General features: G+C 40.8%; 1 protein-coding gene across 6 annotated transcripts in view; it reads left to right on the forward strand.

Moving 5' to 3' along the window:
• The window catches only part of LOC135100476 (ankyrin-3-like), a 251,464-nt gene that overhangs the window by 197,199 nt on the left and 31,172 nt on the right, over positions 1-23,093 (forward strand). For all 6 annotated transcript variants that reach the window (XM_064003418.1, XM_064003419.1, XM_064003422.1 and 3 more), the window contains one exon: positions 1,683-1,724. In XM_064003418.1, coding sequence (XP_063859488.1) covers positions 1,683-1,724 — 42 coding nt within the window. The remainder of the gene's footprint in view (positions 1-1,682; positions 1,725-23,093) is intronic.

The following is a 23,093-nucleotide window of genomic DNA, read 5'->3' on the forward strand; positions in this document are numbered from 1 at the left end:
TATCTATTTTATTTATCTATCATTGTTTTATTTATTTATTTATTTATTTATTTATTTATTTATTCATTTATATATATATATATATATATATATATATATATATATATATATATATATATATATATATATATATATATATATATATATATATATATATTTTTTTTTTTTTTTTTTTTTTTTTTTTTTTTTTTTTTTTTTTTCGGCGGCATGTGACCGTTCTGTTGCGCTAGAGGAGGTGCAGGACGAGGAGACGAACTTCACATCTCATCTCTAGCTAAAACAGCTTCTATGAAGTTAAGCGTTCTGAGAAGTCTCCGCCAGTTTTTCTCACCCCCCCAGCTGCTAACTCTGTACAAGGGCCTTATCCGTCCATGCATGCAGTATGCTTCACATGTCTGGGGGTGGTTCCACTCATACCGCTCTTTTAGACAGTGTGGAATCAAAAGCTTTACGTCTCATCAACTCCTCTCCTCTAACTGACTGTCTTCAGCCTCTTTCTCATCGCCGCAATGTTACATCTCTAGCTGTCTTCTACCGCTATTTTCATGCTAACTGCTCCTCTGATCTTGCTAACTGCATGCCTCCCCTCCGTCCGCGGCCTTGATGCACAAGACTTTCTTCTTTCTCTCACCCATATCCTGTCCACCTTTCTAATGCAAGAGTTAATCAGTATTCTCAGTCATTCATCCCTTTCTCTGGTAAACTCTGGAACCCCCTTCCTGCTTCTGTATTTCGATCTTCCTATGACTTAAATTCCTTCAAGAGGGAGATTTCAAGACACTTATCCTTCAGTTTTTGACTCCCGCTTCGGACCCTATTCGGGGACCGGCGTCTCAGTGTTATTATTATTATTTTTTTTTATATGTATTGGATTTTTGTTGCCCTTGGCCGGTGTCCTTCCTACATTAAAAAAAAAAAAAAAATATATATATATATATATATATATATATATATATATATATATATATATATATATATATATATATATATATATATATATATATATATATATATATATATATATATATATATATATATATATATATATATATATATATATATATATATATATATATATATATATATATATATATATATATATATATATATATATATATATATATGTATATATATATATATATATATATATATATATATATATATATATATATATATATATATATATATATATATATATATATATATATATATATATATATATATATATATATATATATATATATATATATATATATATATATGTATATATATATATATATATATATATATATATATATATATATATATATATATATATATATATATATATATATATATATATATATGTATATATATATATATATATATATATATATATATATATATATATATATATATATATATATATATATATATATATATATATATATATATATATATATATATATATTCTTCACGCGACACACAACACACGCGAGGTAGTAGAGTAAATCATCATAATTCTCATCATCATTGTCATCATCATTATCATTATTGGTGCACGTGCGTGGATGAGATTGGCAGCCAGTATAGACTGTGTGGGTGAGGCTATGGAGGACAGGAGTAATATGAGGTAGAAGGCAGGGAGTGCAGTGGCACGTCAGACAGGCAGATGCACTAATCTTCATCTTCTTCACCCTCAGGTGGCGTCCTGCTCCGCCACAGCCTCCCTCGTGGTACCTCGAGTGAGTACAAATAAAATGTGTAGATCTAATATGTGACATGTGTTGGTGTTCCAGAAAGATGGATACAATTGTAAACTGATAGATCTTTGTAACCACGAGCCGGCTATGAATAATACTCTTTACCGTAGTGAAACTTTTCCTTAATTCTAACTATCTGCCTTAAAACTACTCCTTAATTTTAATGATCTGTCTTGAAAGTATTCCTTAATTGTAGTGTTCTTAAAACTAAGTGTCCGGGGCACACAGGCACGATAAAATACAGTCAATGTCCAGGTTGGTCACACCTCATTTCCTCACCACACCTGTAAAGGGCACTGCACTGTCACTGTCAGGCATTTGCCCCACACTGCCGTCACTGTCAAGTTGTGTTTGGGCCAGGTGTGGTGTGTTGGTGTGTGCTGAGCCTGGACCTTGCCCAGCATAGGGGGAGCACCGACCCTCCCGTGGTGCCCCGGGCCCCAGATGCCACAAGGCCACTCTGGAGGAGGTCACTCAAGTCAAGAAGTCGCGTTAAGTACGTTTCGTGTCTAGTCGTGTCCTTTACATCCCTGGACGTGAGTGCTGCTTCTGTGGTGTCACCTGTATTTTTTTTTTTCTTATTATTTATTTATGTATTTTTTATTTATTTTATTTGTTTATTTATTTTATTTTATTTATTTTTTTTTTTTTGGGGGGGGAGTAAATGTTTCTGAAGTGTGGGATCTTTTATTCATCTATTTCTCCACAACTCTTATCTAATTTTCCTATGGCTACTAATGCTGGCTCTGATTTTTTCCCCTAATCTTCCTGTTTCTAGTGCTCCTGCTGCCGCCACTATGGCTACTCCTCTTACCTTCACTCTTAAACTCCTTCATCAGGATCTTTGCATTAAAAGTTCTGGAGCTGAGGGCCCAGAGTACACTGCATTGTCATTTCCGCAGCAATGTGAGGATTTAATGGCAAACACCAACATTACTAAAGGTGTAGACAAGATGTCTTTTGTCCATTCTCAGCTGCTGTCTGGTTCTCTTGCCTTTGTGATGATGTCAGCAAGTTCATTCAATCCTTCTTCACTTCTGAATGGTTATGGTAAATTTCGCAGTAATTTTTTGCGCACCTTTGGAGCATCACAGACTCATGTTTCCTTTCAGCGGGCTTTCCGTTATGGTGACTCACAACACAGCTTGGTAATGTGAGTCATATGCTCGGTCATTTTCATGCTGTAGGCGACGGCCACGAAGCAGTAACATATTCGCAGCCTGGTAATTGGGTGCAAAACGCTCAGATCTCTGTAGATAAACTTCGTCTCTTCCTAGAGTGCACTAGTTACGTGACTTTCCTTACTCCTCAAAAAAGACATGTTGCATTTTCTCTTCAAATCAAAACCAATAACTCTCTTTTGGACTTTGCCACTAAAATCTTTAAGAAGAAATGTAGGATTTACGTCACTCATAGCATGTCACCTGTTGTTCGAACGTCACACGTCTCCTGCATCTCCACCTCCACACCTCTCAGGTGTTGCCTTCAGCCTGGGGTCCACCTCTTTCATGCACTTACTGCAATAAAGACTGTCACGCCTCCACTCATTGCTTCCGTCGTGAAAAAGAGCCGAGGGCTGCTTGTTCGTCGCCTCCACTCGAGCGCGAAGCAGTTTTCAGGCTACATGTGGTCTAAATCTTCGTCACCTGCTCATCGTGTTCACTTTCACTCTTTTGGTCAGACGGTGGTATACGCGCTCTCTGACTCCAGCTTCGAGACTTCGCATGACTCCTGAGTGCCATATAAATTATGCATCAATTATCGCCTGCGTAATCACAGGACAGAGGAATATTACATAATTTTGCAATGGAAGCGAGACCAGGTTGCGGCTGCCTCTCAGTCTAAATTTCGAAGAAGCCAATTTCAAAACGAGAAAGATTTAGTTAATGGAATGGTGAAAGACGCTTGCTTTCAAGAATCACATTCTCCGTGGAAATCACTACCTTTTATGGTCAATAAGAAAGACGGTTCTTGTCGTCTCCGTGACAGTCCCTCACCATTATCCTTTCCTTGTTTTAAATGACCTTTTGCAGTCCATCGGGAAGGATAACACTGTTACTACAATTGGCCTCAAATAAGATTTTTTGGCAGATTCCTTCAGACATAATACAGCCGTTCTATTTCGTGCTTCCCTTCACCTCTGGGAACACCTGGACAATGCTACATGGATCCCAGTACATCTGTCACATCTCTCTCTAAAGCTGAACTCTTCGCTCAAACCTTTGCTAAAAACTCTACTTTGGACGATTCAGAGCTTGTTTCTCCCTCTACTTCACCCTCTGACTACTTCATGCTACCTATTGAAATTCTTCCCAGTTATGATTTCCATGCCCTCCCTTGCCTAAATCCTCGGAAGGCTTAAGGATATGATGGGGTCCCTCCTATTGTTCTCCGAAACTGCGCATTCGTGCCACCAACTTGCCTAGTCAAACTTTCAACTCTGTTTGTCAACATCTGCCTTTCCTTCTTGTTGGAAGTTTGCCTACATTCAGCCTGTTCCTTAAAAGCGTGACCGTTCTAATTCCTCAAACTACCGTCCAATTTCTTTTATGTCCTGTCTATTTAAAGTTTTTCAGTCCATCCTCAACAAGAAGATTCTTAAACATCTATCACTTCACAACCTTCTATCTGATCGCCAGTATGGGTTCCGTCAAGGCCGCTCTACTGATGATCTTCTGCCTTTCCTTACTGAGTCTTGGTCATCCTCTTTTAGAGATTTTGGTGAAACTTTTGCTGTTGCCTTAGACATATCAAAAGCTTTTGATAGAGTCTGCCACAAAGCTTTGATTTACAAACTACCCTCCTATGGCTTCTGTCCTTCTCTCTCTGTAACTTCATCTCAAGTTTCCTTTCTGACCATTTTATTGCTGCTGTGGTAGACGGTCACTGTTCTTCTAAATCTTTTGATAGTGGTGTTCCTCACGGTTCTGTCCTGTCATCCACTCTCCTCTTATTATTCATCAGTGATCTTCTAAACCAAACTTCTTGTCCTGTCCACTCCTACGCTGATAATACCATCCTGCACTTTTCCACGTCTTTTTGTAGATTTCCGACACTTCAGGAAGTAAATATCTCACGCAGGAAAGCCACAGAACGCCTGACTTTTGATCTCTCTAAAATTTCTGATTGAAGCAGAGCAAACTTGGTATTGTTCAATGCCTCAAAAACTCAATTCCTCCATCTATCAACTCGACACAACCTACCAGACAACTATCCCTTCTTCTTCAATGACACTCAACTGACCCCCTCTTCTACACTGAACATCCTCGGTCTGTCCTTTTTCTTATTATCTAAACCGGAAACTTCACATCTAATCTGCAGCTAAAACAACTTTTATAAAGTTAGGCGTTCTCAAACGTCTCCGTTAGTTTTCTCATCCTGTCCCCCTTCTACTTTCATGCTGACTGCTCTTCTGATCCTGCCAACTGTATGCCTCCCCTTCTCCCGTGGCCTCGCTGCACAAGACTGCAAGAGTTATCCATTATTCTTAATCATTCATCCATTTCTCTGATAAACTCTGGAACTCCGTGCCTGCTTCTGTATTTCCACATTCCTATGATTTAAACTTCTTCAAGAGGGGAGGTTCCAAGACACTTATCCTTCAATTTTTGACTAGCGCTTCAGACACTATTAGGAGACCGGCATCTCAGTGGGCTTTTTTTTTTTTTCTCTTGGCCGGTGTCCCTCCTATATGAAAAGAAAAAAAAAACATGCTTTTGTTTTGTTTTGTTTGTTTGTTTTTCTTTCTTTCTTTCTTTCCTTTTTTTTCTCATTTATCAACTTTGTTTTTGTTTTTGTCTTGTTTGTTTTGTCTTTTTTTCCGAAATAGCTCGAGTTTTGCAGTCCTGGCTTGGGAATTCCTGGTCATTACATCATGAAAACAAAACTGCCTCAGTGGGTGACCACCTGCCCTGACCACAGGAACCACACTGCCAGTAGCAGCAGCCAGCAGCTGCCCAGCGCTCTGCAGACGCGAGCCAACCAGAACCTGCGGCGACGGCGGCGGCGGCGGCGACGGAGGAGACATGCTGTGTGTCTACCCTGTCTTATTTCGGGTTCTAAACGGCGATCTCTCTTATCGTCTGCCGCGGGACCGACAGGCGACTGGGAATGGCGAATGTCGCCTTTGAAGATTTCTGCCTTCTCAGTTTTTGGGTTGCCTGACAGCCTGACATTCTCTCTGGTGGAAGCTTCATCGAACGTCACGCAGTCGTCTTCAGCGTCCACGATTTCTTCAGGGACACTCACTTCCTCATCCTCATCGTCGGCCCCAAATTTAGTGTCGTCCTTCTTTTTAGTAATCGTTTTTCTCTCGGCAGCTTCCACTATCTCTGCCTCTGCCGGCGCCTTAGGGAGCGGCTCCGTAGGTTGTTCTGCTGTCCATGTCTTGACCAGCAGTCCATAATTGAGAGGGTGATAAGAGAAGACGTCCAAGGCAACATGAATTCTGTCAAACGAGTGGGAATCCTGCAGACATTCAATGAGGTGCCTCGTGTCTGCAGCCCTCTTGTGAATGATCGTCTTTCCGATGGTCTTCTTGCCGCGTTTCACCTTCATCTTGACGTGGCAAACAGGATCTAACACTTTTATTTTTTCTAAGTCAACATCGATGCGGCAGTTCGAAAATTCGTCAACCGGATCTGCGATTTTCTTCCGGTTTCGAGGATCTAAGTGAATGATCACCACAGGAGAAAAGTGCCATTTCTTGAAACATATCCAAGAGGCGGCCTGCCCCGCCAGCAGGTGGACAGCCGTCACATTCCTCTTGGCGGGCACACGCACTGAACAGCAAAGTTTGGATTCGAGACCCATCGTTACTCTTGCTTACACTCTGTGCTGGCAACACATGGCGTGGGTGAATATCTGGCTTACCTTTAAACAGTGGGCTTGAGCTCTACTTACTAACTCCAAACTAGTTATTCCTTGGAGTGACGCTAGGCCTGGGATTGGTGGAGGCTGTCCGTGACTGCTGATTGGTTGATTGGGCATGCGTGCGTGCGTGCGTGCTTGCGCGCGTGTGTGTGTGTGTGTGTGTGTGTACAAGGGAAAGGAACGGAAGTGTATTTCTTGATAGTGTAATGAAAAGTAGTAAAAATAAAAGGAGAAAGAGAGAGAGAGAGAGAGAGAGAGAGAGAGAGAGAGAGAGAGAGAGAGAGAGAGAGAGAGAGAGAGAGAGAGAGAGAGAGAGAGAGAGAGAGAGAGAGAGAGAGAGAGAAAGAGAGAGAGAGAGAGAGAGAGAGAGAGAGAGAGAGAGAGAGAGAGAGAGAGAGAGAGAGAGAGAGAGAATATACGGATAGGATGTAATGGGAGGTTAAACACGTGAAAAAAGCCTCTGCCACACATTTTGCCTTATATTACAAGAACTCTCTCTCTCTCTCTCTCTCTCTCTCTCTCTCTCTCTCTCTCTCTCTCTCTCTCTCTCTCTCTCTCTATCTATCTATCTATCTATCTATCTATCTATCTATTTATCTTTCTATCTATCTCTCTTCATTAGTTTGTTTGATTACTATTCTGTCATTTTATTTCTATATTTATACAATTCATCAATCCATAATTTATTCATCTCTCAGGATATGTATTTGTGTATCCGCTTTGTCTATCCATTCATCAATCACAAAGTATGTATGTATTCTTGTATGTATGTATGCATATATGTATATATGTATGTATGTATGTATGTATGTATATATCCCGTTAGACAGCGTGCCTTTTTTTATTTGAATATGTAGCTGTATGTCTTTGCTCGAAGCGTGTATTTCACACACACGCACACGCACACGCACACACACACACACACACACACACACACACACACACACACACACACACACACACACACACACACACACACTGTCCTCTATAACCGTCGCTCCCATCCTTTTTTTGAGTCCATGCATACTTCCGGGAATCCATGTACCCTCGCAGCTAGGAAGATTAAATGCAAAATGATTTCAAGAATATTTAAAGTTTTTCTCTAATTTTAAGACTGAATATGAATAAATTAAAGACTTCGGCCTTTCTTTTAAACAGAAAATAGTTATTCTCTCCTAAATAATTGTCATGTTGGTGCCGAATGTATAATGAAGTAAAATACTACATCTAAAACACATGAAGCGCGTGTTGCGCCTCACTCTAATATACTGATATAATTCATAAATCTATAATACTAAATATAATCTAAATTAACATTAATTTCCTACCTGGCATAATTTCCTAACTATAAACATCTTTTTGTACTGTGCACTCATATGCACACTTGTCAGCTCATGTACCCCTCCATGTACCCCACTATTTCCAGGTACCCTGGAAATAGTCAACCTGGGTGCACCATGCACCCAGGCTGACTATCACGGCTTTATAATACCAGCACTAAATACAATACTCTCAGCCTTACAAAAATCAGGACAAGTCCGTACCTTTCCTTTATTTATAAATTTCCAGGTTATAATATGTTTGTCAGTGCTGGAAGTACACATGGCGGTGGCCTGCCTGAACGACATACAGGGAGGACCTGCCTCATCATTTCCAGGAAGATAAATGCATGATAGTTAATTGGAAATCATTCATAATGCCATTAAGGAAAGCATTATCCTACATTAGGGGAATCCGAACGTAAAGCCACAAAAAAGTTATAATAATGATGGTGATGAATTAAATAAAAACATTGTGCGTACCCGTGATAAATATTCTTGAAACATCCCTCTTGAAAGAGTTCAGGTCTTAGGAAAGAGGAAATACAGAAGCAGCTAGCGAGTTCCAGAGTTGACCAGGAAAGGGATGAATGATGAAAATACTGGTTAACTCTTGCATTAGAGAGATTAATACAATATGAATGAGAGAAAGTAGAAAGTCTTGTGCAGCAAGGCCCCGGAAGGAGGGGCTAAGGGCACTTAGCGTGAAAATAGCGGTAGAACATCGCAAGAGATGCAGCCTTGCAACGATGAGAGAGAGGCTGAAGAGTCTCTTAGAGGAGAGGAATTGATAAGACGAAATGGTTTTGATTCCACCCTGTCTAAAAGTGCGATATGATTGGAACCCCCTCCCCCTTTCATATGAAACATACTCCATACATGGAAAGTTGTGTTGAGTTGGTAGATGGAGGAAGTGTTTTTTTTTTTTTTTTTTTTTTTTAGGCATTGAACAATACCATGTTTGCTCTCCCCAAATAAGAAAAAAATTTGAGAAATCAGAAGTCAGGTGTTCTGTGGCTCCCCTGCGTGAGCAGATGAATTGCTGAAAGGATGGACGTCTATGACAAGACTTGAAAAAGTGCACGTGTAGTATAGGAGTGGATAAGACAAAAAGTTTGGTTTAGTAGATCATTGGTGAATAATAGGAAGCGGGTAACAGGACAGAACCCTGAGGAACACCACTGTTAATAGACTTAGGAGAACATTGACCGTCTACCACATCAGCAATAGAATGGTCAGAAACTTGAGATGAAGTTACTGAGAGGAGGCTATGAGCTGTAGGAGGATAGTTTGGAAATCAAAGCTTTCTGCCAGACTCTATCAAAAGCTTTTGATATGTCTAAGGCAACAGCGAAAGTTGGTTGTGAAGTGATAGATGCTTAACAATAGACTCAAAAACTTTAGGAATGGAGGAAATCAAAGCAATAGGACTGTAGTTTAAAGGATTAGAGCAATCATCCTTTTCAGGAACAGGCTGAATGCAGGCAAACTTCCAGGAAGAAGGGAAGGCAGATCTTCATAGACAAAGTTGGGAGAGATTGACTAGGCAAGGTGCAAGCACGGAAGCACAGTTGCAGAGAACATCAGATTCATAAGCCTTCCGAAGGAAGGATGGAAAACATCACTGCTAAAGATCTTAATGGATAGCAACGGGTAGCCGAAGGGCGGAGGAGAGGAATGCACAAGCCTTGAATGGAATTGTTAGCAAAGGTTTGAACAAAGATCTCAGCTTTAGAGATAAATGAAATGGCAGTGGTCCCATCATGTTGAAATAAAGGAAGGAAAGGTTAAAAAATAAAGTTATTAGTGATTTTTTTTTTCTTTTCTTTGGTTACGTGCCAGAAGTCACGAGGGGAGTTAGATCTAGAAAGATTTTAAAATTTTCTGTTGATGAAGGAGTTTTGGATTAGTTGGACTTAGCATAATTATGGACAAAAAATATAAAAACCTTGAGACTCGAATGATGGAAGGCTGAAGTATGTTTTAAGGGCCACCTCTCAATAATGTATAATTGTATTAACACGCTGTGTTAAAGGTTTGGAAGGTTTAGGGTTAGAGGAAGAGTAAAGTATCACCTGTTATGCGCTCAGTACACAGAGACGGATCTCTGTCACTGAAGCAATATTCATTCAAAGACAAATCAAAATAATATCTCCTCAGGTTTCCCCAATTAGCAGATGCGAAATGCCAGAAGCAGCTTCGCTTTGGGGGATCCTGAGGAGGGACCGGAGCGGTAGGACAAGAGACAGATGTGAGGTTCCGATCAAAGAAGTCAACGGAGAAAACAGTGACAGCATAAACAGAAAGATTAGAGGGGAGGAAAAGGTAAAGAATGTTGCGGGAATCTCCAAAACGGTCAGGAATACGAGTTACACTAATTGCTCTATGTCGTGGAGAATAGCAAACTTAAAGGCTAGTTCACCAGGATGGTCAGTGAAGGGAGGGGAAAGCCAAAGCTGGTGGTGAATCCTGAAGTCTCGAAGAAGGAGATCTCCGCGAAAGGAAAGAAAGTCAGGATGTGCTCGTGCTCGCTTTGGAAGTTAGTTTTTTTTTTTTTTTTTCTTTTAGTCAGAGGAGATAGAAGAGAGATAAACCCTGAAGTCTCCAAGAATGGGATCTATATCTAAACGAAAGGAAAAAGAGTCAGGCTGTGGTCATTTTGGAAGTTAAATAGTCATTTTTTTTTTTTTTTTTTTTTTTTTTTTTTTTTTTTTTTTTGTATAGTCAGAGGAGTTAGACGAGAGATAAACTTAATTTGAGGATGATTCAGTAGAAATTTTGGAAGATTCAAGAGCGTGTGCACGAGAGCTTGTTAAGTTGTTGCGCACATAGACGCAACATCCAGCTTTGAATTGACAATGAGGATTGATAAGGCAGGAGAGAACAGAGAAGGGGCTACTGTCAGTTACCTCAGACACCTGTGTTTCAATGAGAAAAAGAAGATGAGGTTTAGTAGAGGAGAGATGGTGCTCCAGACATTGAAATTTAGATCTAAGGCCACAAATATTGCAGAAGTTAAAGAAAAGTTAAGGGGGATGTCAAGGCGCTTCGGGTCGATACCAGTGCCTCATGTTAAATCATCTTTTGACTTCATAGAGAATTCGTATAAATTGTGATAATCAAAATTTTCCAGTTTTTTTTTTTTTTTTAACACAAAACTTTTTTGATTAAAAATATCTAAACTACAGAATTTTTTTTAAACAAAATGTACAAGAAAAAATATTGATATAAAAATTTTATCTCTCTCAATAAAGTGTGTTTTTTCTTCCCCAACTTTATTCATATGTGAAATTGTCAAAGTTAAATATTTTACATACGTACCGTTTTTATTAACAGAAAAAATAATATTTTACAGACGACAATGTTTTTTATTAAGAAAGGAACCTATGCCTATGATCAGATGAAAAGTTTGATACTGAAAATATTTTCCCCTTTTTTTTTTTTAAGGTCCAGACCTGTATGTATTTCTAATCTATAGAATATCTATATAAACTGTAAACCTTTTTAAACAAGAAAAGTAAAAAAAAAGTTATAAAAGTCCATATCAATCACCAAAAAGAGTTTTTATCTTTTCCTTCCTAAATTTTGTTTTTAAGTGATATATCATTATCTATGCACGGTTCGTATGGACTTAAAAGAATATCTCACACACGTACAAAGTCTGTCATTTAAGTAAAGAACATATCACTATTATCAGATATAAATATCGAAATTGATTTTTTTTTTTTTTTTTTTTACGGGTCGGCCCCGGAAAAAAAAAAAATACCAAGAAATTTGCAATTAAAATTCCCCTTCAAAATTACAGAATATTAAAACATGAAAAGTAGAAGAAAAGTATTGATATAGAACATTTATTTCAATCGATGTGTTGTTTTTTACTTGCAAAATTTTCGGTCAAAATATTAAAATTTAATAATTTCACCTACACATCTTAACTCATAACGCAAAAAAAGAATATTTATCCTTCACACAATGTGCCTCCAATTAGCAAGGAACATATCTCTATTGTAAAATGTAAATTCTGAGATTGAATTTTTATAAGCACAAAGTTTTCAATAAAAATATGTTCTCTCCAAGACTAGAATTTTGAAACATGAAAATTAGAAAATAATTCTGATATAAAGCCTCAATATGAATCAATAACATGTCTTTTTTTTTTTTCATTCTAAATTTTGTTTTATATGTGAAACTGTTTAAAGTTAGACATTATTATCTATGTATGTTTCCATTAACAGAAAATATTATACAGACGTGTAATGTTTCTCCTTTATGTAAAGAATTGATCTCTTTTATATTATAAAAGAAAATAAATAAATCGAATTTTTACACTTTTTTTATGGTCCGAACTTGGAAAAAAATAAAAATTTGTGATTATTTTTTTTTTTTCGATAAAGTACAGAATTTTAAAACAAAGCAAATTGAAAATACCGATGTGAAAATTCATATGAATCAATAAAGCGCGGTTTTTTTAAATACTATTTAACACACACACACACACACACACACACACACACACACACACACACACACACACACACACACACACACACAGACAGACATACACACACACACACACACACACACACACACACACACACACACACACACACACACACACACACACACACACACACACACACACACCCATACCGTTCCAATAACACAAAAGAACATCTGACGTGCACTCAGTGTTTCAACCTTGAATAAATAACTTATGTTTATGATCAAATAAAAATTTTGTGACTCTTTTTCACTTTTTTCTAAAGTCAAGACCTGTAAAAAAAGTAATAAAATATATACAACAATCTTTCCGATTGAAAAATATTTTTCTAATCTACTGAATTTTAAAACATGAAAAGGGGAGATATTGATTTACAAATTTAATATAATTGAATAAAGTACGATATTTGACTTTAAAAATTTTGTTTAATTGTAAACTTTTGTTAAAGTTGAGTATTTCTCTGGGCACAGTCCCTGTGAAATCAAACCAATATTTGACATACGAAAAACATCCCCTCTTTAGATAAGGAACACAGCTGCACTATCTGATAGAAATGTTGAGACTGAATTTCTTTTCACTTTTATTTTAAATACAGTTGATAATGGAAAGAAATCTCTAGGAACGGAAAACTATCTGAAAATTTGTGTAGGTTATGACACTACTTCACTCCTCTCCTTCTCCCACCCTCCCTAGTTCCCATCTTCCCTCATTCCCTCCCTCTCTCTTGGCGTGTTTAGCCCTCAAGTACACATCGTTCCATCATCGTCATCTGTTCAAAAAGTACGAGTACAGACGATAACGGTGGAGGGGTATACTGGATCCCCTCCCCAGCTCCTTGCCCTGTCTCTTCCGCTCCCAAAAGCCGCATCTCATTTCTACAGAAATCACTCACACAGGAAATCCGGGAACTAGATCAGATTAACATTTTCAAAACAGAACTAAAAGTCTTAGAAATGCCTATCTACGGAGAGAAGTTCGTGTACGGCAACAAAGAGCTCAGCGAGAAGGAGGTGCGGGTGGCCCGCACCCGGGCCGAGTTTGCCCTGTGGGGCAGACAGCAGGCCCGGCGGTTTGCTGAGGCCAAGAAGCGGCCAAAGCAGGCCGTAGGGAACAAGAAGGCGGACGAGGCCCTTCCTCCACCCAAGGAGAAGGAAATCGTCACCCTAATGAACGACGGGCCTCCAGTGCAGGCGGAGAGTCTCGTGGTGACGCAGCCTCGCGCCGCAGGGCAGGAGGACGAGGTGCGGCGGAGCCTGTACCTCCCCTCCGGGTTCCTGGAGCACCTGATGGGGCAGGAGGAGTTCTTCCTCCACTATCTCCGGGGCCATTACGGCGTGTCCATCATGGTGGCCGTGCCCAAGAAAAGGATCCACATCAAAGGGCCAAAGCCCAATGCTGTGGCCTGTTATGCATGTGTGAAGGAGCTGCTCGTGAGGTGGCACCAGCGCCAGGCCGGCGACCAGTGAGCCAGGCGACTGTTACTCAGCGCCCAGCAGACTCCAGCGATGAGTGAGGCGACTGTTACTCAGCGCCCAGCAGACTCCAGCGATGAGTGAGGCGACTGTTACTCAGCGCCCAGCAGACTCCAGCGATGAGTGAGGCGACTGTTACTCAGCGCCCAGCAGACTCCAGCGATGAGTGAGGCGACTGTTACTCAGCGCCCAGCAGACTCTAGGGATGAATGAGGCAGCTGTTACTCAGCGACCACATTCTTCAGAATCTATTCTTCATTGCGACGAGCGAGGCGACAAAATGCAACACAAGCGACGAGCGAGGCGACAAAATACAACACAAGCGACGAGCGAGGCGACAAAATACAACACAAGCGACGAGCGAGGCGACAAAATACAACACAAGCGACGAGCGAGGCGACAAAATGCAACACAAGCGACGAGCGAGGCGACAAAATACAACACAAGCGACGAGCGAGGCGACAAAATGCAACACAAGCGACGAGTGAGACGACAAAATACAACACAAGCGACGAGCGAGGCGACAAAATACAACACAAGCGACGAGCGAGGCGACAAAATACAACACAAGCGATGAGCGAGGCGACAAAATACAACACAAGCGACGAGCGAGGCGACAAAATACAACACAAGCGACGAGCGAGGCGACAAAATACAACACAAGCGACGAGCGAGGCGACAAAATACAACACAAGCGATGAGCGAGGCAACAAAATACAACACAAGCGACGAGCGAGGCGACAAAATACAACACAAGCGAACGAGGTGACAAAATACAACACAAGCGATGAGCGAGACAAAATACAACACAAGCGACGAGCGAGGCGGCAAAATAGAACACAAGCGACGAGCAAGGCAGCAAAATAGAACACAAGCGACGAGCAAGGCGGCAAAATACAACACAAGCGACGAGCGAGGCGACAAAATACAACACAAGTGAGGCGATTACACATCATGTATTACTTTTTCTTATTACATTATCAAACATAACTCTCAGTAATGAATTTATTCAGGTATTGTTATTCAATTTTATGTACACACAGGCATGTAGAAGATGAACATAAAAACATGAGGATATGAGAATGAAAAGTTGCAACAAGCCATCACTCTAAGGTCCAGTTCCACAGTCGCAGTTTTTCGTTTGTTGGCTGACTAACAAAACCACTTAACTGTAATTGGGTTCCTCGGTCATTTTTGGAGTGTAACAAAAATAGGAATTTCTGTGAGTAAGTTTTGTAGAAGCGTAGATGCATAGACTATAAAAGAAATGCTGAATAGAACCAGCTTTAGGTGTAGAAATCCTGATGTGTTACATTTTAGTTCTGTCGTCCACTTCATGAGGGTGTTAGTATGGTCTAGATTATGCTTTGTTTACATATTTGAATCAGGAGGAGGAGGCGGTAGACACCTGCCGAAATGACAATTACTCCCAGTGAGGTCTGAAGCACTGGATAGGTTTCGTACTGGATCAAGGAGTGCTGTGAACTTTTCAGTGACCTGGCTCTGATCTCACTGAACGTTTCCCTTTGTGTCTCACAACACAAGAGGGTAGTCACAGCATGCCCTCTAAAGACAACTTTCTTCCTTCACAGAATTTACCTACATCTAATACAGAAAAAACCTTCACTCAAATTTTTTATCTAATAAAAGAGACATGTTCCTTACTTAAAGAAGAGACATTGTGCGTACCCGTGGTGAATATTCTTTTGACTTCATAGGAAATTAAGAGAAATTTTGAGATTCAAAATTTTCCACGTTTTAATTACAAAACTTGTTTTTTTCTGATTAAGAAATATCTCTAAACCACAGAATTTTTAAACATGTAAAAGAGAAGAAAAATATTGATAAAAAGTATAAATCAACCAATAAAGTGTGTTCTTTACTTTCTAAGTTTTGTTTATGAGTTAAATTACTTAAATTTAGATTTTATTATTTACGCACTGTTCGTATGAGCTCAAAAGAATATCTGACATAAGCACAAAGTATCTCCTTTAATTAAGGAATATATTTTTTACGAGGAAAAATTAATACACGAAAATGTTTACGATTAAAAGTTTTCTTTCAAAATTACAAAACATTCAAGCATGAAAAATAGAAGAAAATATTGATATAGAAACATTACATCAATAAACAAAACATGTTATTCCCCATTCATTATTCTCTCTCTCTCTCTCTCTCTCTCTCTCTCTCTCTCTCTCTCTCTCTCTCTCTCTCTCTCTCTCTCTCTCTCTCTCTCTCTCTCTCTCACGATAAGTTACTCCATTCGTCCATTCATTCACTCGAATATTAATTTCTTAAACATTTACTATCAACATTCATGTATTTAATTGTTGAAGGACTTGTTTCAACAAAGTGTTAAGGGCTAGTTCTTATTTTATCATTATCATCACTGTCATGATTATCATCATTGTCATTTTCAGGTAAAACTGTCGTTTTGAGTTAAGAATTTAAGTAAACATATCCTCCCATGTGTTCTGTTCGCGCTTGTGTGTGTGTGTGTGTGTGTGTGTGTGTGTGTGTGTGTGTGTGTGTGTGTGTGTCAACGGATTAAGGTTTTGGGGGCGCAGGAAACTTCAGAAGCACTGGACTCGTCAATAATAATTCTACCTGTGTCACAATGTTCTCACACATAGACAGGGCCGCGACAACGTCGGATTGCTCCCAAGTAATATACTTAATTTGCCGTTCCTACAAATAAATACATTATTTTAGTTAAATTATCTGATACGTACTGTAGATTAGAAATGAAATTATTTCTTTTCAGTGTATTAACTAATAAAATATAAATATGATGTGCAGCCGGAGCAAGGACACATTACAGTTCTTTAATTTACTGTTCTTTCACTCTCGCCAGCGGAAAGGTACCATCTCTCATTAGATCGCGTGATACATCGAGCGGTGGACAAGCCCGCCCCTCCCGTCCAGTGCATGCGGTGGACTCCCCCACCTCCAGATAGTGACTCACTCTGAACGATACAAGTAAGTCGCAGTATAACACCTGTGACCACCAAAAAACAGACGGGATTCTTTTTTTCTAGTCTTCCTTTAGCGGTTACTGCGTCTCAGGCCTTGAAGAGAGTGCCATCAGCGGCGCGGGGACAAGCGCTGAGGGGACGAGGGTCGTCTCTATGGCAGTATCACAGAAGATCTACCCCCCCCTCCCTTCCGCTGAGCATCGCTGTAATTTTATAAAGACATCTCTAGAGTGAATTTCATAAATGTCTCTCTCTGTCTAATAAGGCATCTGTAATGAGTGCGAAAGTATGTTGTGAACACTTGATGAGAAAGAACTGACTGATTGCGTTAAAGAGCAGGAGCACTGGAACCATGGCACCGTGTGTAATAAGGAACATCAGTACTTAAGCCTGCTATCACCAGAATCTCATGCACTTTATATTTCTGCCCGGAACCATGCCAAGTCTGTTCTCCAACTAGCCAAAAACTCCTTCATTAATAGAAAGTGTCAAAACCTTTGAAGATCTAACTCCCCTCGTGATTTCTGGCATCTAGCCAAAAAATATTTCCAATAACTTTGCTTCTTCTTCTTTCCCTCCTTTATTTCAACCAGATGGCACCACTGCTATCACATCTGTTTCTGAAGCTGAACTCTTCGCTCAGACCTTTGCTAAAAACTCTACCTTGCACGATTCTGGGCTTGTTCCTCCCTCTCCTCCACCCTCTGACTACTTCATGCTACCTATTAAAATTCTTCGCAATGATGTTTTCCATGCCCTCGCTGGCCTAAACCCTCGGAAGGCTTATGGACCTGATGGGGTCCCTCCTATTATTCTCCGAAACTGTGCCTCCGTGCTTCCACCTTGCCTAGTCAAACTCTTTCAGCTCTGTCTGTCAACATCTACCTTTCCTTCTTGCTGGAAGTTTGCCTACATTCAGCCTGTTCCTAAAAAGGGTGACCGTTCTAATCTCTCAAACTACCGTCCTATTGTTTTAATTTCCTGCCTATCTAAAGTTTTTGAATCTATCCTCAACAGAAAGATTCTTAAACATCTATCACTTCACAACCTTCTATCTGATCACCAGTATGGGTTTCGTCAAGGCCGCTCTACTGGTGATCTTCTGGCTTTCCTTACTGAGTCTTGGTCATCCTCTTTTAGAGATTTTGGTGAAACTTTTGCTGTTGCCTTAGACATATCAAAAGCTTCTGATAGAGTCTGGCACAAAGCTTTGATTTCTAAACTACCCTCCTACGGCTTCTATCCTTCTCTCTGTAACTTCATCTCAAGAAACCTCAAGTTTCCTTATTCATTAATGATCTTCTAAACCAAACTTCTTGTCCTATCCACTCCTACGCTGATGATACCACCCTGCACTTTTCCACGTCTTTTCATAGACGTCCAACCCTTCAGGAGGTAAACATTTCACGCAGGGAAGCCACAGAACGCTTGACTTCTGATCTTTCCAAAATTTCTGATTGGGGCAGAGCAAACTTGGTATTGTTCAATGTCTCAAAAACTCAATTCCTCCATCTATCAACTCGACACAGCCTTCCAGACAACTATCCCCTCTTCTTCAATGACACTCAACTGTCCCCTTCTTCTACACTGAACATCCTCGGTCTGTCCTTTACTTATGATCTGAACTGGAAACTTCACATCTCATCTCTAGCTAAAACAGCTTCTATGAAGTTAGGCGTTCTAAGACGTCTCCGTCAGTTTTTCTCACCCCCTAGCTGCTAACTCTGTACAAGGGCCTTATCCGTCCATGTATGGAGTATGCTTCACATGTCTGGGGGGGCTCCACTCACACTGCTCTTCTAGACGGGGTGGAATCAAAAGCTTTTCGTCTCATCAACTCCTCTCCTCTAACTGACTATCTTCAGCCTCTCTCTCACCGCCGCAATGTTGCATCTCTAGCTGTCTTCTACCGCTATTTTCATGCTAACTGCTCTTCTGATCTTGCTAACTGCATGCTTCCCCTCCTCCCGCGGCCTCGCTGCACAAGACTTTCTTCTTTCTCTCACCTCTATTCTGTCCACTGGCATATATATATATATATATATATATATATATATATATATATATATATATATATATATATATATATATATATATATATATATATATATATATATTGTTACACCAGGGGCATGGATGCGGGTGGCAGAACTGTTAGAGGTGGCAGCACTGGGGGAGGCGGGAAGGCAGAGAGAGCGGAGACGCATGGGCGGAGAGGAAGCGAGCGTGTGCCTGCCTGCTTTGGAAGTGTTTCCCTGCCTGTTGAGTGCCCTGTTGAGTACCTGTCGTGCCCTGGGAGACTTGTGGTGCCCCTGTGAACTTGTAAAGCAGTGTACTTGCGGAGGATTTGTCAATAAACCTAGGAAATAGTGCCCGTGTTTTCCCTTGTGCCCGCCCTCGTGTGTGTGCCTTGTCCTGGCGTTCAGAGTGTGACTTATTTGAGGCCCTGCTGCTCTAGTTTCTCGACCCGTGCCAGTGTGGATAACACGCCCGCCCGGAGTGAGGGGTGGGCATAACAATATATATATATATATATATATATATATATATATATATATATATATATATATATATATATATATATATATATATATATATATATATATATATATATATATATATATATATATATACATATATAAAATGAAGACACATATGCCAGACATCGTTGCACCACTTAAAGAGTTATTCTGTTATACTACATATTTTTGATCGACATGTTTAAATGGAAATTCATAAGTCAAGCTGACACCATACACAGACTCAGCATCCACACGCCTCGAGTTTATTGATGTTTACTCAACATGCGTCTTTTACATCAAATTAATAATAGAAGATCGCAGTTTTACATCTTCAGTAATTAGCTTTTACTAAATACTGATTTTGTGTAAAATAAGTTTGAGGAAGACAACACTGCTGATAGCAACAGTGGCAGCAGCAACAATAATAATAATACTGGTGTTAATAGTGGTGGTGGAGGTGGTGGTGGTGGTGGTGATGCTTTCGACTGTGATGCAGCACATCCTCCATAACTAAACTGAGAGTGAGCTCCGCATCTCGTATCACGTCAAGGCTGGCTGGTATTCAGATGATGTTACCGATCGTCTTTCTGAGTCGTGAGGCTTTGCCGCCTCGGTGCAGACGTGTCGAGAAGTGAATTTACTGTTTTTTTTTCTTTTTTTTTCCTGCCAATAACTTCTGACAGGGTTGTAATTTCTTTAATTTAACTGTTTTACAAGATAGGTTCCCGACCCGACCACATTGAACAGTGTTGATTTTATTCTCAAAACTGACCTCATTGCCTTGAAAACATTAGCCAGAGGCTCTTTGTGACACTTGCAGACTTCATATCTTCGCTTTATTTTTTAGTAGGACCAACAAATATACGCTTTGTGCCACAGAGTCGAGCTACGAATGCAGTGTGTTCTGCCAGGGATTAGCCACCAGTGTCCCTCGCCCCTCCCTGGACTCCCTTGAGCTTAGGTACTACGTACGCCGCGACGACAACCACTTGAAAATAGGCCACGGGAAACGTATGTGTGGCGTCGACCAGTGCACAGAAAAGAGAGAGAAAGAGAGAGAGAGAGAGAGAGAGAGAGAGAGAGAGAGAGAGAGAGAGAGAGAGAGAGAGAGAGAGAGAGAGAGAGAGAGAGAGAGAGAGAGAGAGAGAGAGAGAGAGAGAGAGAGAGAGAGAGAGAGAGAGAGAGAGAGATGCTGTACTTTATGAATGGCGATGGACGTAAAGTGTAACACAAATCCCGCCCACACCACAGCCACACCACACACCCTCAGCTTGTTCTCTCCTGCCCACCTGCACTCAAACGCACCGCCGCCCTTCCCCACTTTCTGCCCTCCACCGCACTCCTCTCAGCCTCTGCTTTACTCGTGACGCCACCACCAACCCTGTCATCATCACACACACACACACACACACACACACACACATACACACACACACAGAAAGAGAGAGAGAGAGAGAGAGAGAGAGAGAGAGAGAGAGAGAGAGAGATGTTATACTTCTCACTTTTCTCTCAAAATCCCTTCAAAAAATATTCACACCATTTAGGCAAAGATTCACAATTCACAAACTATTTGCAGCTTGATATATTTTCCTTAATGGTTCCTCTTAAATCAAAGTAGTCGGTGGAAATTATTAATTATTTGGAACGCTCGGAAATGCAAAGTGAAGGGAGTAGGTCAAGATATTTTGTTGCGGGTCTCGGAAATGTTTTGATGCTCCAGTATCAAGAGAACAAATGCATCATCTCTTCTACGCAAAATGTTGTTGTAAAGATCTATTAACAATTCGCTGAGAATGTGTCGGGATTATTATTGCCTGACAAACAAACAAGGGGAAGCCCGTCTGTGTGTGTGTGTGTGTGTGTGTGTGTGTGTGTGTGTGTGTGTGTGTGTGTGTGTGTGTGTGTGTGTGTGTGTGTTTAAGGCGGTCGAGAGACGGGAGGAGACTCGGTTAATGTGCGCTGTACGAAATATTGTTCCCCTTCTTTGGCACAATCTTTAATGATTCTAAGTTTCAGGTTTGAACTAGTGTGTGTGTGTGTGTGTATGTGTGTGTGTGTGTGTGTGTTCAAGCATGCGACTCTGTAACCTCATAAATCCTTTGTCACGGCGCCTGAAATACTCAATTAATCATCATAAATCACATTTCGAAACTTTATAATAATCGTCTGCTGTCTGCTGAAGCACCGCATGTACCGCGATGTTTCCTCACTCCGCGGTGACAAACTGTCAGCATGTGTGGCCACGAGGACTATTTGCTGGCGTCTGTGTTGGAAGCGGGCAAGTGTAGTGCCTCGTGCTGCCCTGGGTACTGGCGGCCTCACCTGCCTGGCATCACCCGGCTTGCATCATCCACATATGCTGCTGATGTTAACTTGTATTTAGACTTAGGATTTTATTTTGGTTCGGTGAAAAGTTCAGTATAATTCGTGCACTTCCTCGCTCATCCTTGTGGCGCTGAGGGAGTTGCAGAAAAGAAGTAGCAGCTGAGATGAGCTTGACGCTACATCTCCTCAGTGCCAGGAAGAGCCAGGGGCAGCGGCCAAGACAAGCTGGCAGCGGTGCGAGGCTCCCCCTAGTGACTGGTGGGCCGGCCTACCTACCTGTGCCCCGTGAGAATATTACGTCGCGGTCGAGAATTATAAGAACAACATACCACCTTGCGTAATCAATGGAGGACAGTATCGTCTGTTTTTTGTCACACTTCAAAATTAGAATGCCACACTGGACTTGGGATGTGACACAGATGCTGTGAGGAAGACACGAATGATGGCAGTCTTGCAAACAACAATACGTGCTGCCGAGCTTTGTACCCGTCGTGGTCACCAGCTGCGTTGTGAGGTAATGGATGGGAGCAGTTTGTTCACGTAGCGCCTTCAGCCTCCTTGCTGCGCCCATTCCCCCGCGGTGCATGGGCCAGCACGAGTCATGGAAACACGTCCTGTAATTAACTAAGCACACACTGGGGACATTGGCCTGCGGTGAGGGAGGGAGGGGAGGAGATGGAGCATAGGGAGGGAGGGAGCCGTGGTGTGACAGTCAGTACCACCACCACCACCACCACCACCACCACGTTGTATGTCAGGGAAGGTATTAATAGTACTGAATATAAATAATATTACATGTGACATTCTGCAATACCAACACACTGTTTATCTTTCACTCGCAGGAAGATGTATGTACAGCACATTTGTAAGTCTAAAACGAGAGCTTTATATATATTTTGCTCATGTCGTGTTCTTAGACAACAGGTGTTCTTCATTATTAACGCATACAGGTGCTCTCACGTAGCTCATCTGTGTGTTTCCTTACCCTTCAGTTGCCACGTCAGAGGTCATTGTGACATCGTTGGGCAACACTTTAAAGACTATTTAAGATCCTTGGTATAGTTATGTAGAGTAGGACCAGTAGAGATCACCAGATAACGTCAAATTTGCTATTAAAAACCACTAATCGGAGTATGGCTAAAAGAAACCACTAGGAAGATTAAAGGTAACGAGACCATTAAAGGCTGGCGTTAAGGATACGACCAACAGGACCATTAGAAACCCGTAGTGGGGCTGCAGCCAAAAGATACCACAGGTGAGATTAAGGTGAAACAGACTGTTTGCCACCAGGCGCTAAAGGGACCACTTGCCGGATGTGAGGCAGTGGCATTGCAGCGGCTCTAGACAGCCAGCCTGGATAGTGGC

Source organism: Scylla paramamosain, chromosome 5 (assembly GCF_035594125.1).
Source record: "Scylla paramamosain isolate STU-SP2022 chromosome 5, ASM3559412v1, whole genome shotgun sequence".
Lineage (NCBI taxonomy): Eukaryota > Metazoa > Arthropoda > Malacostraca > Decapoda > Portunidae > Scylla > Scylla paramamosain.